The sequence below is a fragment of the Ruditapes philippinarum genome, unplaced genomic scaffold (assembly GCF_026571515.1).
Source record: "Ruditapes philippinarum isolate M1 unplaced genomic scaffold, ASM2657151v2 ctg3114_1_1_1_1, whole genome shotgun sequence".
NCBI lineage: Eukaryota > Metazoa > Mollusca > Bivalvia > Venerida > Veneridae > Ruditapes > Ruditapes philippinarum.
In genome coordinates, this window is record NW_026854487.1 from 90,671 (window position 1) to 110,262 (window position 19,592).

General features: G+C 32.4%; 3 protein-coding genes across 3 annotated transcripts in view; 1 reads left to right on the top strand and 2 right to left on the bottom strand.

Moving 5' to 3' along the window:
* Positions 1-184: 184 nt before the first annotated feature.
* LOC132740251 (uncharacterized) lies at positions 185-19,589 on the bottom strand. The gene is made up of 2 exons (XM_060728116.1): positions 19,474-19,589; positions 185-5,098 (listed from the first exon to the last, which is right to left on the bottom strand). The coding sequence occupies exon 2, from the start codon at positions 5,075-5,077 to the stop codon at positions 2,762-2,764; it is 2,316 nt and encodes a 771-aa protein (XP_060584099.1). The 5' UTR covers positions 5,078-5,098; positions 19,474-19,589; the 3' UTR covers positions 185-2,761.
* On the bottom strand, positions 7,671-13,105 carry LOC132740250 (uncharacterized). The gene is made up of 3 exons (XM_060728114.1): positions 12,736-13,105; positions 11,024-11,083; positions 7,671-10,420 (listed from the first exon to the last, which is right to left on the bottom strand). Exons 2-3 carry the CDS (start codon positions 11,030-11,032, stop codon positions 7,973-7,975), a joined length of 2,457 nt encoding a protein of 818 aa, XP_060584097.1. The 5' UTR covers positions 11,033-11,083; positions 12,736-13,105; the 3' UTR covers positions 7,671-7,972.
* LOC132740253 (exportin-5-like) overlaps positions 19,128-19,592 on the top strand; it is a 31,366-nt gene continuing 30,901 nt past the window's right edge. Inside the window, 1 exon segment of the mRNA XM_060728120.1 lies at positions 19,128-19,152. Coding sequence (XP_060584103.1) covers positions 19,128-19,152 — 25 coding nt within the window.

Consider the following 19,592-nt stretch of genomic DNA (forward strand, 5'->3'; position numbering starts at 1 on the left):
GCCCATTTTGTAATCTGGACAAAACCATTCAGTACTTTTAGAGAAAATTTCAAAGTAAGTACTGACTGAATAGCAACCAGTGGAGACTGTGATCAGAGGGCAGCAATGTGCTGGCTGATGTTGGTATGCACTGGGTGCAGTAGTAGATTCTGATGACGCCAGCAGTCAAAATGTTAGTATAAAACAATATTAAACAATAATTACTGAAAAACTACTATTTTTTTTAATTAAAATAATCTAACATAATTGACTGAAATTTAATATTTCAAGGCTGATCTACCATTGAATTATACAAGCTTAAAGATATGTATTTTTCCACATATAAATTCAGAAGGGAACCAAATCTCTAAAATAATTCATGTATATTCTCCATAATTAACCATCAACCTACTAGAACCATGTGATTATATTTTTTTACAACCTTTGCCACCAGCATAAAGCCAGGCCAACCTGTACATCCATGCAGTCTGACCAGTCTCTATCTGTTGGTGTTCAATTTTTGATACTGAAATCCTATAAATCTTAAACCAGATTCAAAGCAGGGCAAAACCATTAAACAAACCCACCAGAACAGCAATACATAATGTCAACTGATTATGTTCCAGGGTGAATAAAAATATATGAGTCATCAGACAGGCAATGAACTTTTAATACTATTCTTAATACTTTATACATGTAGTAAAACAAGAGCTATGACATACATGCCATTACTTGACGAACATCTGGGACTGTCCCAGAAATCAGGTGACAGTCACGGAAGCATCCCAGAGATGATTTATGTCCCGGTAAAAACAAAAAATCTGAAATAATCTCTGAAAATTTAAAAACAATTTGATTGCTGATCTGAATGACCCCTGTGAATTGTCCAAGAAAGTAACCAAGAAATTATGGCTTGTACGCCTATGTAAAGTTTCAAAAGAAAAACTTCTCTGAATGTGAAGGTAGAACCCTGGACACTAAAACTTAACCTGAAATTATGGAAGTTATGAAAGGGGAATAACTCCATATAAATCCATGCTAGTGTTATGGGTCCTAGATAGATAGCTATAACTATCACATAAAGACATGTGTGAAGTTTCAAGCAAATAACTTCAGTAGCTATTGGGCTGCTCATAAAAAGCCAATACCAATGTCAGAATGAAAATGATAATTTTCCCATAAATAGTCAAGCTAAAACATAAGATTATAGAGATTCAAGTTTATGAACATTAACAAATATTTCCAAACTAATGTAAAGATTTTGCAAACAGTTAGTTTGCATTATTTCATATTTAGAACAGATTAATTGACCATCTTTAAGATGTAAAGACCTATATATATGCTCTTATTAATTTACAAAATAATTGTGTTTTTGAAAAAGAATGCATCCAAACTATCTGTATGAAAGAAATATGGTGTATAAAATCCATGCACAAAATCATTTCTAAACAGTTAAAACCCTACTTTAAAATAGCATTATGATACATGTACATATGTACTTTTGTTCCAGAACATTTTATTCTTCTGTTTTATGCACAACATTCATGTGTTTGATATTATATGTAACAACTATTCTAAGAATGAAAAAAACTTCTATCATTTATATATTATACTGAACATTTAATTATTTATAGCTTTCATACCCTTTAAATGTCTCTGATATTTTAACATGTGTCCCATTCTGGATTTGCCAGTATTACTCTCCCATATTCATGCATAGGTTAAATATACATGACTGTATATCTTTAGTTTATTGGCAGTAAAGTATTCTATCTTAAGTAAAGTTGCAGAAAATGTCTGGCAGCAAAGAAAGAAATAAAAGAAAAAAAATAACAACTGATAATGAAAAAATAGTATGTCTCTTACATAAAACAGTAAAATATACATGTGCCTTCATATGCAATTAACAAAAAAAATTGGACCTGCCTTAATTGAACAAAAAAAAAACAAACAACAATATAAACAGCTCTCACAAGTTTATGGTCATTATATACTATATTTGGCATTCATTAATAATTGGAAATACGAGAGGGCAAACTTGCAGCTTAATCTTTGCTGTGTTATATATAGATAACTACTTCTGTATATGTTTTTGGTGAATTTTCATAATTTCAAGACATTTGATTATTCAAAATTATCATTTTTTTAAAATGTGTATCGATTATTGATAGGCAGAAAAATATCAACAATACACCGATATTATCTCTATCGATGACAGCTCTAGATGCCATACTGATGCCTGTACATGAAAAAGGCTCAGTGTTGTAAAAGGTCTTTAAGTTAAAACGTATGTATTAATTGGTATTTTCATTTACCAAAGTTGGCATATTCAAAAATTTCACATTAGAACATAAAGTCAAGCTTAGAACTACATCCTTTATTGAAATTTGTATAATTTTTGCGAAACTGAAATACTTCCTTCAAATTTACAAACATTTATTATCCAACAAATCAATGTATCAATTATTGCCTAGCAACAGTTTTAAGCCCATTTTCTATTTACATTTAATTGTATTTTCTCAGATCATAAGTCCTATAGGTCACTTATTTTGGTTGAGTTTTAAGTTGCACCAACACAGTATAGGTCAAACTTTACTGGTGGAGGCAAACCTTAGGTGCCCTTCTGTGCATTATTTCAGGCACCCCAGTACCACTAACTCAAAGACGTAAAATAAACAAATGTTCCTATTTTTCACAAATTCAAATGTCCTCAAATACTTGACATGATTGTAAAGAATCTCCATATTTCACCACCATAAGGGCTACTAAATAATGCTTACAGTTATAACAATTTTGTCATATTACGAATCTCCATTGTGTACTGGGATTTTCCTGTTTTACCACAATTCTTTTTCATTTGCTTAAGACTGGTAATTTTTGACCGAATACTTGTTAACTCCCCTGCTTTAGTAGTTTCATAAGGTGGAATGTCTATCTTTCTTGGATTTTTACTAACATACAATATCACTAAATCAAGCATGTCATTCTTTGCAAAAGCCTCATGTTTTTTTACATGACTACAAGCAACTTTGTATGATGAGAAGGTCTTGCTACAGTAACAGCACAATGTATAAATGTTACAATCATTTCTAGCTTGAAATGGGAAATGATTGGATTGTGTACAGTGATTGTTCAGTTGCTTAAGTTTTCGAAATTCTTGCTTGCAAACTGAACAAACTTTTTTAGAAAATGGTTCTTTAACTGGTTTTCTCCCTACAATATCCGCTATGTGATAATAACCGCCTTTACTTTGGTGGGATCTGATATTGTGATCATCACAAATGAACGGCGTGTCAAACAGTAGATTACATGAAGAGCATGTGGGTACAACTTTTTTGAAATTCGCTCCCTCAAATGTTATGGTTTTTGTATTTTTGAGATACATAATGTTTCCTTGATGGTCAATGAGGTGTGTACTGGCAGAACTATGAACATCATTTACAAGATGCAAATACATTCGATTTCCATCCTTATTCATTTCAGGACAATAGTCACATTTGAAAGTTTCTGTTAAAGTCTCTTCTTGCCCACAATTTATACTATCTTCTGGTGCTGGTTTTGACAACGTATCTATATTACCATCCATTCTTTCTGTGTGGCTTTGATTGTCAAAATTCACATGTTTTTCTATTGTATCGTTTAAAGTCCCATTGCTTATTGTGGTCAAATTTTCACTAGGATTGTAACGTCTTTCTTTCTTATTAGGCTCCATCTCTGTTGTGTTCCCATCATGCTTTCTTTTGCTGTTCCCAGCTTGAGTGCTTGTTCCAGCCAGTGTGCTGGTTCCATGAGGTAGAGTATGACACTCTACATTGTTGTAATGAAATACTGCAAACTTTAGAACACCATCTCTAGACAACTTCCAATGGCCACGCTCATGATGGCTAAGAACCTTTTCATATGATTCGAAACTGGTTTTACAATGGACACAAAAAAAGATTTTCTTAGAATTGTTCATATCTGAAAACGGATAATGATTCCAGTCCTTAATATGGTTCGTCAAAATCTGTTTGCTACTGAAAAACTCGTAGCAATGGCTGCATTTAAAAACATGTATACTATCATCACAAACTTCCTCCTGAATAACTTGTATCAAACCATACCTATCTTTTATTCCATCATTTAATTTCTGATGCTGAAGATTGCAATGTGTTGCACAACTGTGTATATCAGGAAAGACTTTCAGACAGTCAGGGCATACAACTAATACATTTTTGAATTTGGCTTTAAAATTCTGTAAAACCATCTTATTCGTCAGCAACATATTCCCTTCCTTATCTATTGAATATTCACTAGCTGCAAAGTGAATAGCTTTGTTTAAATGTTGCTGTACAATAGACCTGGCATCACTTGCAAAATCACAAAGGTCACATTTGAATGTAGTCTTTTGAACTTTCTGACCATCAGACAGTGAAAACTGGCCAATATTGTTGTTGTCTAAATCATTCGTTTCATTAAATGGGTTTCCACTTCCTATTTTTTCGTTAAAACTGTTTTCAATGACAATCACATCTGGGTCTGCTTCACTATTGATGATTTCTAACCCATCAGATTCAAGATCTAATTCTTTACGTTTTGAATTAATACTCTTTTGCTCTTCTACAATAACACAGCTTGAATCATTACTGTTGTCCTCAATATTGTTTTCTACTGAACCAATAAATGAAGACATTTCCGGTTCTGCTGACGAGGTTACTGTTTGTGTTGGCTGCTTGTATTGATTTTTCCGTTCATTAGTCAGCGTATCTGCACTTAAATCTTCATGATCAAAACCTTCACCTACATTTTCATGTAGCTCTGCATGAGAAAAAGTATTTGAGGCCTCTCCGAAACCGTCATCAAAATAAGTTGCCCCATGAATATTAACGCCCGTCTTCTGCTTAATTCTGTACCAGACGGCAGTATCTTGCATGTGCTCGATATGAAAATGCAGCTCGTCTCTGGCTCTTACAAGTGTAGACCGATCAAATGGACCTTGATAGCTTTGTAGGCTTAACCTTGAAACATTTTGCCTATTTCGGTTTATATTTTCAGAAAAGTTTGGTGTGCTACGCTGGCTGTATTGACCAATTCTACTACTTCCCCATTGGTTTGCCATGACAGCTTTTTTTTCAGTTATCTGAAATTATAGGAAAATGTTTCAATTTACAGGGTAGTAATTGGTATAACACTTCTGGAAAAAATATATTATAATCTGCTATTTCTTCTCTTTATTTAATCTACTCAAGAAAACTGATAGTCCTAGTGAAAGTTAAAAAAGTTCCAAATTTTTTTTTTTAACGCCTGCTCAGAATAATCTGGACAATTTGGATTGGCACCAGTAAGTATATAATTCAAATGGTAAAATGGATGGTTAAACATCTTACACAATTCATTATCTACTTCTAAGCCACTTTGAACCTTGACATACATATTATCAATGCAACAGTGGACATAGTATTGTATGGGCAAAAGTTTAAAATCGATTTTGAGCACTGGTGACCTTGACCAAACTGACCCCTATCTCTATCTAAAAGAAGAATACCATGTAAGTTATCTTCCTACCAAATATGAAATACATCTGTCAATAAATAAAGGCTGTATGGGCAAAAGTGTAAAAATCCATTTTTAGCACTGGTGACCTTGACCCAACTGACCCCTTACTCCATCCAAAGGAAGAATACCATGCAAGTTATCTTCCTACCAAATATGAAATACATCTATCAATAAATAAAAGCTGTATGGGCAAAAGTGTAAAAATCTATTTTTAGCACAAGTGACCTTGACCCACTGATCCCTACCCCAATCAAAAGGATGAATACCATGCAAGTTATCTTCCTACCAAATATAAAATATATCTGTCACTTAATAAAGGCTGTATGAGCAAATGTGTAAAAATCTATTTTTAGCACTGGTGACCTTGACCCAACTGACCACTAACTTCATCAAAGTTTATGTTTCTATCAATCATAAATAACATCTGTCTATAGAATAAGGTCAATACACCTGTAAAAATTTATTTTTAACATTGGTGACCTTGACAGTGGTAACATTGACCTTGACCCAAATGACCCCTTACTACACCCAAAGAAGGAGGACCTCCCTTGGCATGTTTGTATTAAACTAAGACATCAACTAAAAAATAAAGGCTGTATGAGCAAAAATGTTTATATTTATATTTTAAACCAGTGACCTTGACCTTGACCCTAGAGACCGCTTTCTCCACAAAAAATTAGAGGACCATCAAAGGTATCCACCTACTAAGATATCATTAAAGAAATTAAGCAATAAGGAGAAATTTAAGATAAATCCAACTTGCCGAAATAGGTTAACCAGACAAGACCCTATTTTCAAAGAGTAAAAAGGGAAATAACTGGGAAATATGGATGACACAGTTATATAACTTGGCAATATCATGTACTTTGTATTGATAAGTAAGTGTGGAAATTATAAAGCCATTAGTATAGATAGAACTTAAGATATTTCCAACTTGCCGTTTTAGGTTAACCATTATTCATTTTCTAAGTGCTGAAAAGGACAATAACTTGGTAAATATGAAAGCCAGAGTTATGTAACTTGCCCAGATCATGTACTTTGTATTGATTAGTAAGTGTGTAAACTTAGAAGCCATTGGTACAGGTAGAACTTAAGAAAAATCCAACTAGCCGTTCTAGGTTAACCTCGTACGGACAGACAGACGGACAGTTCAATTACTATATGCCCGGGGGCATAAAAACAATGCAAAATAGTGATTTTTGGCAATTTTGAGACGTCCCCTCATTGCCATGGTAACAGGAAATTTACCATTGAGCATGCTGTTACAGAGGCTATGGTGTAGTCAACATTTGTGCCAAGTTGTATTAGTATTGAAGCATTTTTCATAGTTTCATAGCAGTTTGAACTTGTTACAGGAGGCTTTTCAATGAAAACGGCCATTTTTGGCAATATGCTCATGGGGTAAAAGGTTAAAGAAATGTGGTATGTTTTTCTTTAAAGAATCATGCTATCAATAAGATTATTCATGATCACTCTACCCCTTACATCTTAATCCCTGCTTCACTTCTAATCCTAAGATTGTATGTTGATTAAAACTCTATTTTTAACAGTGAATGATTTTGAACATTTTGCTGTATTTATTCTATATGCTATATAAGCTATCATCAGACCAGCTAGCTTTGGGAAGGTTGGTGATTCTAGTTGGGTGCCTGCTCAGTGCTGGTGTCTGAAATGATGCATGGAGGAGCAAGGAAAGGTCTTCCTCCATCAGTAATGCATGAAAGTCGCCTTATAACTTTTATGGTTTTGTTGGTATGACGTGAAACCTAACAAACTTGCTTATAAGTTAGATCCTGAAGTCATAATGTAAAGTATTGAATACTGGTATATTAAGTATATAGTGAGATGAATTTGCAAGCAAGAAAAAGTACATGTATGTCAACGCCAATGTTGAGGAAGTATGATAGTCCTACTATTCTTACAGGTTAGGTAAATACAAATACCAAACTTTGGTTACTTTCTTGGAAGTAATAACCTTGAAAAAGAGTATATTGAGGGCTTAGTACGGACGTGTTGTAACCCATATGACATAAAGAACAAGTTACAACCCATTCGCACCAAGCAGTTGATATTCACTTTACATTATTTAAGGCTTATGTCATTGATAATTATCAGAATGACTATGGGGACCAACAAAAAAACCAAACATACAAATATAAGATGTTTTTGTTGTATTTTTTCCCTGCACCAATAAAATGTTGATTCATCCAAAGGATACAATTCTAAAACATTCACACTCTTTACACACTGTTCTTACATAATCAGCCACAATTATCATTTTATAATAAGAAAAAAATGTTAAAAGAAATTTCTTGCAACAAACAATAGGATATTTATTTAAGACCTGACAAAAAGTAACTGACTACTGTTAACCACTCCTTTCATTTACAGTCCCTTTATTTAGGCTATGTGTAGTTTTTCTAACCACTTTCTACATCTCCTGATGATAACCATTCATTTAAGTTAGAATGGCTAAAAGTTTATGTTTGGCTTTCCGAAGAGCTCTCTTTTTCAACTGTTTAGCTTTTTTCTCACACATTGTCTTTGATTCCAATTCCTGTATTGAGTTCTTTAAAGTTTTGATTTTCTCTTCACGCTCCTTTTCATTTTTTGAAAACTTCGGAGGCAGTTCACGTAATTCTCTTTCACTGTCTAAATACAACACTGACAATTTAAACTGGTGGTCGTCCTTAGCGTAAATATGTGTCTTAGCATGATGCAATGAGTCTTTTAACCTGGAAAAAGTTTTTGGGCAGGTTGCGCATTTAAAGAATATATCACAGCCTTCCTTTGATGAAAAAGGCATGTGCTGTTCTTTATAGTGTGTTAATAAAGGCTTTGTCTTGTCCCATGATAATCCACACACTATACACTTCTTGACAGACAGTTTCAACACAACTTCCTCTCTTACTGTAACTATGCCATAACAAGGTTTACATTTCATTACAGCATGGTGAAAAACCACATCATGTTCAATGTTTTCTTTTACACTTTTGAACAGAATATGACAATTTTTAGTACAAGTTGCGTAAAGTTTTTGATGACTACGACCAACACGTGACATTGAACTTAGCCTTTTGATATACTTAACGTTCTTATCACTATCAATTAAAACAGAACTTGCTGATGAATGACATCTTTCGTTTAGATGAGACATGATCTGTTTCTCGGAATCAGTCAGTTCTTGGCAGTAGTCACAACTGAATACATCTTTCAGAGTTTCTTGTTGGACACTACTCCCTGTCTGTAAAGATATATCCATGCCTGATGCTTTTGCCTCGACCAAAATATTGCTTACTGAATCGCATGAATCTGTACCTGTTAGAGTTTGTTTATGCCTAGCAACCTGCTGTTCATCTTTAGCAACCTGCAATTTATCAGTTTCATTATCAAGGGCTACTTCACGACTCGAACTTTCCATCTTTCTTGTAATTTTAAGATTCGGCTCATTACTTGAAAATGTCAGATCATGTGCGCGCTTTCCGGAACCTACTGTAGCATCAGAATCACCACCTATCTTATTTATTGTGCCAGTATGTGATATATGAAACTTTCTTACATTATCAATCTGAAAGATATTAAAGGTTGAAACTTCATGCATAGAAGGTTTATGTTTTCGTAAATGAGAAATGACTTCATCTATCCATGAATAACTTTTCTCACAATCTATACAAAAAAGTATGAATTTATTTTTGCACTTTGAGAAACTATCTCTTAATGGTAGGTGTTTCTCTATGAGATGCTTTTTCATATGGCTTTTGGACCTAAGCTCCAAGGAACACAGCTGGCATTTCGGAGGTTTTAACACTATACTGCACTCGTCCACCTTCACAATATCAGCCAAGGCGAATTGACTTCTTGGTGCTCCCATTTTCCAATGCTTCTCATTGTAATGTGATATGCATTGGCTCATTTCATGAAAAATGGTACAGCAAATGTTGCTAGGACATTTCATCACTGCTGTTTTGAATTTAGCTTTTTCATTTTTAGAAATCATTTTCTCTTTAAGTACGACTTCTCCTGCATTATCAATGTCACATCTACTAGCGGAATAATGCATAACACTTTGCAGATGCTCTTCAATATCATTTAAATCTGTACATCTATAATCGCAAAAATCACATTTCAGAATCTGCTGCACTGACTGCTTTGAAGTTATTTGTGTTTTATAAGTTTCATTTACAATTTCACCAGAAATCCCATCTTCGATATACTGTTCTAAAGTTCTATTTTCATTGCCACCTTTACTGTTTATCTTTGTAAACTCTGTAATATTTTCATCAATGTTCCTTCTTATTCCACGTTGTTCTAAAGTTTTCTTTTCATGCCCATCTTTTGCATATGATTCTCCCAAAAACAAATCTTTCTTCACAACTTTAGAACAATCTGAACGTTCTGTACTTTGTCTTTGTACATTAACTTTTATAGTTATTTTTTCCATTTCCTTCCAGTTTATTTTTTTCTCAATGTAATTTTTGTCATCACTAATATTCTGATCATAGGCAGATGATGAACATGGAATTTCTGTCTTTTCCTGCGTATCAACTGTTCCTGAAATATATGACGATTCGTTCTTTTCTTCAGGATGGTCATGGCAAGGTTCGATAAATTCTTCTGTTTCAGGAAGTCCGGAATGAGAGTATACATTTGATGCTGCTCCGAATCCATCATCTGAATCTGTAACACCATTTACATTTATAGGTGTTTTCATCTGAATTCTCCTCCAAGCTGTTGTGCTCTGCACTTGTTCTACATGATACAATAATGTAGCATGTGCGCTAAGAAGGGCTGATCTGTTATAAGGTCCATCGTAATTTCTAAGGCTTAATGGAAGAGTTGGCTGGGTCAAACCTCTCCGGTTTTCATATTCACTCTTGCCCCTATTTTTAGCCATGTTGAAATTTACCTGTAAAATAAAAACAACCAATATAACAGGTTATACTTTTTTTTAAAATGCCAAGAAAAACTACTGAACAAAACACGAGATCAAATGATTCATAATATTATAATATTCTACATAATATTAAATAACAATTAACTATTCATTCTTTAAACAGGAAATGATTTGTCAAATATTTTCAATTCAGTAAAATATAACTGCATGTACTTGAGACCACAACTTTCCAGTTTTCCTGAAGGATTGGAAAAAACATGAACCGTAGCACATTTTATGCAACAAAAGATCAGCACAAATTTATATAAGACTACCAACCTTGGACCCAAATTTAATGATCTATGTGCTTATTATATTGAATGTGTCAGTATAACTGTAGCCTCCAGATTAGCCTTACAGATAAAGAAAATCAAACTTGAAAAAAAATGTACTGAGACTTAAAGAATAGCAAAGAGATTCAATATTCAATTACATGTTATGTGCGAATAATGAATGATTTTGCAGCCAGGGTGGTAAGGTCAAGGGTTAAAAGATTTTGAGGTACAATAGCTAGGAGCTAATTGTCACAGTGAGTCATTAATGGGTAAACTTGAGGTGTTGTGAAACCTTACTTACTGTACTCATGTGGCATACAACTTTGGCCCAAGTCCAAGACACCCAACTCTTTCTTCAAGCCTGAAAACATTATATATGACATGGTCAAACAAGTGTTAACAAAATTTGATTATGTTTTAAAACCAAGAGCGAACACTTCAATTTCATAATACATATATTAACAAAATTCAAAGTGTACATGTACTGGTATCAAAACAGTTTCCGTCCACCAGAATAACATAATATTAATAGAGGTTTTTGAAACTTCTGAAAGTCTTGTTAACACAATAGTAATAAAACATATCATCATCTGTATCATCATACAGAGAATAGTTAAAAAGAAGACTTTCGCCAAAAAAGTGAAAATATAATGTATAGAATATACAGTTAAACTTTGTTCGCTCAAACTCGGATCGCACAATACCCTTCGTCCAAACTCATCACCCAGTCCCGGCAAAATTCCTAGATAATATATATTGTTCTACTTCAGTTTGCTCGAACACCTCACGCTTGAACCTGATCTATGGGCAGAAATAAAGTTAAAATCACACCTTTTCGGTCGAAAACAAAAAACAAAAGTTTTGTGTCGACATGTTCTAAATAAGTAACAGTCAGCGACACGTGCTTTTAACACCTCATGATTGTGATAAGGCAATTTAGGTTAATTGATACAAAATTTGAGATTTTGTTACCAATTGGTTTGTTATGATAATATTGTTTATTTGCCGTCTTTAGAAATGATAAAAAGAAAATAACCCGTGAAATAAGTAAAATGTGCAAGTCAATAAAAAGATGACATTTACATATGTACCAGGATGGCTTTTATTACAGCCGTGGTGCATGTAACGTGAATATCTATAGAATGATACTTGTATGTGTGTTTATTTTAGCAAATGACTACAAATAAATACTGCTGTTAATTTTTTGTTTTAAATATTTAATTAATTCATTGTTTAAAATTAATTTTATCCCATAATAAACATATAAATATATTTTGAACATTGTTCAACAAGATTGGAAAATGATTGCCCAATCGAACTCAACCATTTACAATATGCAAGAATATAGATCACACACAGTGAGTTAATACTCATTTGAAAACCGAACACTGGGATAATATTTCTTATTATTTAAAAGAAATGGCGTATCCCACGAACTGATGTACTAGCAAACAATTATATTGACGTATTTATCATTCGACCGATGTAAGATGGAAAAAGTTTAGGCCTATGTCCTACGTGATAATAGTTCAACCTCTGTTGGCTCGAACTACCAATCTCTCGAACAAATTGGCACAGACCCTACGAGTTTGAGCGAACAAAGTTCGACTGTACATTTGTTGATTATTTTATCTTGTTGGCATTTCTCTATATACTTCCACTCCAGTTTGTTGAATCAAACAAAGATAATGCTGAAATAAATCATAATTAAGTTAATAATTGTTTTAGTTACATACATGTAAATAAGAAAAAGTTCTCATTGAAAATTCATTATTTTACATCCTGAAAACAAGCTATGTTCTAGGACATGTCATGTTGCTCTAACTGTACACTAACATCTTCATATCTTGACAAAGCATATGCTTTTAACTGAAGTTGATTTGTTTCAGCAATTTTTAGTATAAACATTAACTTTTTTTCCTTGTTTTTTTTTGTTTGTTTTTTAAGGGAACTGCTTTGATACCAGTAAATAAACTATCCAACAAAAAGTTGAAGTATTAAATTAACACATACCATTTCTTTCTGGTGTCAATCTAGAATTAGTAGAGATATACACTTTTCTGGAAATGGAACATTATATCTTTTTGTTCATATATACATGAATCTTTGAAGCTATGTAGCATAAATTACTTTTTTCATCTGTTTGTTGTGTAGTCTGATTTTTGTAAATCAAAACGGACCATCATTTTTGCGTCAAACTCTGACAGGTATGTGTACCACCTGAATTTTTGCATCTGACTTCAAGTTTCGAAAAAATACCGCAGACACTACTTTTAGCTGTAGATTTTTAATTCTATCAAAATTTTCCAAGCTTGTCTGACATTCTATTGGATGATACAATTCTGTTATGAAATTGACCATGTTTTGTTCCCTATGTACTATTCATTACTGAATGTTGGCAAGCAATCTTTCCCTAGACTAGTAAATTGTTAAAAATCAGTGTTTTTTTCACTTTAAGGGGAATGGTGGCAGTGCCCATGGCGAGGGGAAAGTTGCTTAAAGAGGGGAAATTTTAGGAAGGACATTCAGAAATGGAATAAACAGCCCATTTTGAATTAAATTGTGATTTAATACCATTATTTTTTTCACACTACAATTTCTCTGTCTAACTTTAGTGATAAAATAGATGCATTTAAGAAATAGAGAAAAACATATACTTTTTGGGGTTTGGGGGAGGGGTAGGGATTTCAAACCCAAAATGGCCCTTTAAAAGCACTGCAAGCTAATACCAATATCACATACATACATAATTATTTCATAAAATCAAAAATGATATCAAGGTATGCCTATGAATAGAGAAGTCAGAAAAAAAATGTTCATTTTAATTTTACAATTTTCGTTTTTAAGGTGCCATTCGGTATTTCATATACCGCTTCTGTTTTCAATCGGAACACCTCAAATATTTTTCTTAAGCCAAAAAGTTGTGACTGTAAAACGTTATTGGAATACCCCGGCAATTATCATTGAGTTACACTGAAAATGGCGGCGCCCAACTTAGTAGAACTGACACTGAAAAATTCATTGATAGGAATAGAATTCAATATTTTCTTAAGTGTTTCTTATTTGATTTCCTTTTAAATGTACACCTGTAGTCTATAGCCAGCCAAGCAAAAGCCCGGGACTTCTCCATATTACATTTTAGCTGGTTTACTGATATGCATTTGTGGTTCCAACAAACCATGAAAGGGTTCATACAGACATCCAATGCCAAAATTCAAGGACTTTTTCAGCACTATTTAAGCATGTATTCCCATTTTTAAGCACATTTGTTGCACATATATCGACACAATATTCAACCTAAGAAGGATAGTTTATTCACCATTTTTTCTTGAATTATACACAATTTCTGGCCAAATTAAGGTTTTATAAAGTAAGTAAGTAAGTAAGTAAGTTAAGGCTTTATTTATTGAGGCTACACATTTGGTTACCCAATCTTCCATGTGGGCCTCTAAGAAAAACATAATTTACAATATATACAACTACAATATTACAGAAATAATTGCAACAACATTGTGGTACAATGTACATTGAAATTGTCAGAACTAGAAATACATGTTAAAGATTTACAGTCCATTCATAGCATAATACATGTCAAAGAAGTACATATCAAATAAAACAAAGTGGGAAATATGTTTTAGTTGGTACATCAAATGATAAGGTTCTAATTTTGTTATAAAATGATTAATTTAATGATGAAAAATGCCAGGATAGATATGAAGCTTGAAATTCCTGAACTGTTTTAGATTTTCTTATGTTAAGAGGGATATTATTCCATAATTTAGGGCCAGAGTATACTAGGGATTTTCTGAAAAATTCTTTCTTAGGTCGTGGAACAGCTAGGTCTGAACTATTTGTTGCGCTCATGTTTTTGGTAAACAAATTGGAATTTACTTTGCATGTATTGTGGATATGGTATGTCATTGATAGATTTAAACATTATGATTGCTTTTTTGTATATCATTCTGTCATCAAATCTCATCCAATTTAGTTCTTTAAACAAATCACTGGAGGGTGCATCGTAACTTTTATCTAGAATTATTCTTGCTGCTCTTTTTTGGAATTTTATGATTTCATTGAACAACAAAGGGTGCATCAAATACAAATTAGTTCAAAACAAGTGCAATTTGTCCACTTACTGTTACCTTGAGCAAACATTTCATTGATTTTGATACTAAATTGGATAAAAAAAATTTATTTTGTTAACTGTTGATTTTTATCGACATTATGTCATTCAATCATTTTCAAGCATATTGTCAGAAAATTTAAGCACTTTTCAAGACAGTATTCAAATTCAAAGACTTTTAAGCACTATTTTACATTTTTAAGCACTTTTTAAGACAGGGACTCAAATTTAAGCACTTTTTAAGACTGTATGAACCCTGCATGAGTTAGTGTTTTAAAATGGAACATAAAAGCAATTGGAAGCTATTATTCATTATAACTTCAGTCTTCTGACTTAACTACAGAATGAAATTAGTTTTACCATGTGGTTTTAGGTATAAATAAAAACACTTTTAGGTATAAATAAAAACAGAGAGTGTAATCTTTGATAATGTATAACAAATGTATATATTTGACATTCAAAGGAAAATGAAGTCTATTTTGGTAAAAATATGTCTGACAATCATTTTTTTTCATTATCAATTCAAAAATGCCCACTGATGTAGAAATATAAACAAATCCGAATTAAATAAATATAAACAGGAAGACATTCTGTACTTTCGGTTTCTACAAGCTTAATAAGATAATAATGTTCTGTTTACTTATGTATCAATAAATTTTCTAAAGAGGGAATTTTACTTGATATATTGGAAGAATCTTAGTCAATAACTCTAGCATTTAATTACTATTTGTTTACAATTGTTTAGTTTCTTAGAATACATGTATGTTAGATCAAAATACCGTATCCGTTCTGTGTATTCTTACTTTTTGTGTTCAAGGTCCTTACCCGAAATTTCAAAGAATGGATTAAGAAGTAGCTATGTATAAAAACATGCAGATTTAAAACTTTTTGTTGAAAACATTCTTTTACCTGGTAGATCTATTTTAGGCTATTTATTTGATAAGGAAAATTGAGACTAGTATTGGTAGGTTACAAGATAGTTCTGGCTTCCAAAACTTTATAAGCCGCTTTTTAATATTTAAATTGTTTTTCATCTGATGCCGCATTATGTCAATTGTCATACTATATAAACGGGTACGCTGAAGACCTTAAGCTAGGTACAAAAACGCAGTTCCAGTGAGTGAGTGATTGCTCTAAATGTTAAATGATAGTGTATATTACAAAACCATGGACTTTTAATGCAAGTAGGATACATGGTCATGGGTACATAATTTTTTTTGAGTTAGGGCTTTGGCCTAGATCATAGGGACCCGGCAGTGTTGGGATAGTGTAAAAAAGTAATTCTAGAAAAAAAATTATAGTTTATATGTAAAATATTATATATAAACTATGTTTTTTTTTCTAGGATTACTTTTTTTACACTATCCAAACACTGTGCCGGGTCCCTTTGGCCTGGATAAAATATCAATCAGTTGTCAATAGCCGCAATCCAGTCAACCTGTCCCGTGGTCAACTCGTCCCTTGGTCAACTCATCACCTTTTTGGTCAACTCATCCCCTACTTTTGATCAACTCGTCACTATCATGTTATAAATCAATGTCTTTAAATAGATCTTTAATGTAAAATCTTAATGAATTTGATTGAAATCGATTTAAAATAACGTCTTTTGTATTTGCATTTTAATTTTCTTTATCTAAGCGCACGTGCATAGCTTTGATGTAAAACTACAAAGACAGGTAAGTTTGAAAACATTTAATCAAGTACAACTTGAATGTTTTATTAATCGGAGTTTTAATGATAATTAAAACTACAATATTGTCAATCTCTTTGATTTTTACCGCATCCCTGAATGGATTAAAGACTGACGACAGATTAACAGAAATTAGGAGTGCTAAAAACTTCATGTCGGTGCGTATTGATCTCATTATTGAAAGATCGTGTCAATTAAAAACATGATAATTGTTATACATACATGCTTTTTGGAAGAGTTAGTATTTATTTTATTTTATTCTTTTCTATTTTCTATTTTTTAAATAAAAAATCCGTACAATGATATTTGCAGTAGACATTAACTGATTGGAAACATTTAGCGATAAAATAATTACCAAATATTCAATTACCATGTAATAATTAGTAAAGATTAATATTAAATTTCCATAAATAAATCTTTACACTGATCTCAAAGAAGAGCTGCAATAAACCGAGTTCTAGAATTTCTTGTATAATACAAGTCAACGTATTGAATTAATCAACCTTTTTCATATATTTGACCATACACCATCAAAAACAAATTCGACATTTAATTGGAGAATAAAAACTTATAAATAACAACCTTTTGCACGATTTTCACGCGATTTGTATAATTTCAATTTAAAGACATGCGTTCTTTAAATATCTAAATACGTATCCAACCACATTATTCATGTGTTGTTAACGTTATTATCAAATTTCTAGGTGTTTAATTTGGTAACAAACGGCATGTGTCATGATATATTTAATTAACAACTACATTTAATTAATAAAAAAATGTTTTGTTAAATGGAAAAGCGGAAAATATTGAATAATTTGAAACCGTCTCGTTTACTTACAATATTTTTTTTTTCACAATATAAATATATTCTAAATGTCTGTACCATAATAAAATACTGATTGTAATTAAGTTGAATTTTGTAACTTTGTAGATTAAGGTAGACAACTGAATGAAAACATTATATTAAGGGTATAACGATCGCCGACAATAGGTCAGCTGTGAGGGGTGACCGGGAGATTGCTTTCATTTGTCAGCCATGTAGTGCCACTGTTAGAGAAGAGCCTGCCGATGAATCTCAGACTCACCAACTGTGGGACCGATACAGAAATGGGGAATTGCCTTCCACAGGTCTTCTGAGAGAATTCAGAACCCCAAGAGTCATAAAATATCAAAAAACAAAAACAAACAATAAAATACGTACATGAAAAAACAAAACAATGAAAGTTAATATATTTGAAATAATTTTTAAAAAAAAGACATGTAGACTCGTCGGACCTATGCTCGCCCAATAAAGGCAATTATTTGAATACTATTTAATACACTTTGACTTTAAAAAAACTTTTTCGAATTTGTTTTATAGCTGGTCATATTTGGTACGTAATGTGACCCATTTAAAACATAAACACTTACATCCGGGTACTGTCTGCTAGGTCAAACACCACCAAATTAATATTCTGAAATGTTGAAGGGAGGATACCCATGCTCGCCCACCGGTATATTACGAATATAAAACGGATATTACCTGGAATCATTCATCATATTTTTAGACTGATTTGTTAATATAAAGCAGGTATTTATATTTTGCATTATAATTATATTTATTCAGAGAAAATCTTATTTAGATATACTTACTATGTAGACTTTTCATTTTTTCAAAAGATAGTCAACTGCTGTTGGTAGAGTGTGACTAAAAAGTTTCTGTGACTAAATATCATGTACATAAGTTTTTTCAATTTCAAAAAGTAAACTAGAAACATAACCTAGAACAAAAACAACAGTGTGTGGTCTACAGTTTCAACAATTACTCCTCTGTACAATATCTACAAAACCACCTTGTGCTGGTAACTAAACTCAGATCTACATCTGTTTGCACATTAGATGGCAAGCACTCATAGTGGCACCACTTGTCATATCCCTCTTTTAAAAGCTTTCTAGCCTTTTTCAAATGTCTCAGGATCATGAATTTTTGTTGCCTGGGCATACTGGGCATACTGATCACTCTGAAGAGGATATGGGAAAAATTAGTGGTGTAAATACCTAGGTTATTTTTAGTAACTTCTGATAAAAAAAACGAAAAAAGTAATTAATTTTTTATTTAAAGCTGCAGTCTTCGTTAATCATCAACTAAGTTATTAATAAATCAATGTCTAACCAAAAAATACATCATAAATGCACCAAAAGTGACAGATTTTAATGGAGAAAGCGGACTATTGTGGCGGCCCTGGAAATTGCATGTACAAAAACAATATGACAGCTGGTGTCAATACCAGTTTACGACTGTTTTAAATATATCGGAACAACTTAAACTTTACAAAAAGTAAGAACAATGTTTAATTGTTATTTTAAGTTGATTTTTATTAAGATTTTATTAAAAAGTCACACATGATTCGTTGTTTTTATTAGCATCACGGACTTTCATTTGTACTTAGGTTTTCGTTTTCGTCTGCTTTATTATGCTAAGAACTTCCGTTAAACTCTTCAAAAACAAGGTGAGAAACTAGGACACTTGCAGCATCAAGAAACAACAACACATGATTCAGATAATATGTTTATTCATAAGTTTATATCATAAAAATTAAAATCTGGGCGAGCATGCGCCTGGGCGAGCATAGGTCAGGTGAGTCTATGATATTTCATCATCATGATCATTGCATATGAAACATATTCGCATACGAAAAGCGTAAAAAATATCCAATTCAATAATTTTATCTAAAGTTTTTTAAGTAATTTTAAATAATTTATGAAATATATGAAAAACAATAATAATAAAATATAGGGGACGAGTTGACCACGGGACGAGTTGACCACAGGACGAGTTGACCACGGGACGAGTTGACTTTGAATCTTATAGCCTACATAGCCTGATAAATTTCAGCAGTTCACATACGATATTTGGGAGAACATGTCAGTAAAAACAATATTAGTAACAGGTCCTTACTAGCTATTTAATTCAAAATATATGAGCAAACATCTCGAGAAATTTTCAACTGAAGTCGTGCATTTCGTGAACTGAGGCGAGGGGTTTTCCTAGGCAAGCGCCTCATGACATTGATTCAG

Bases quoted from the DNA above. Each gene is read 5' to 3' on its own strand.
- LOC132740251 (XM_060728116.1), bottom strand. From the start codon at position 5,077: ATGGCAAACCAATGGGGAAGTAGTAGAATTGGTCAATACAGCCAGCGT.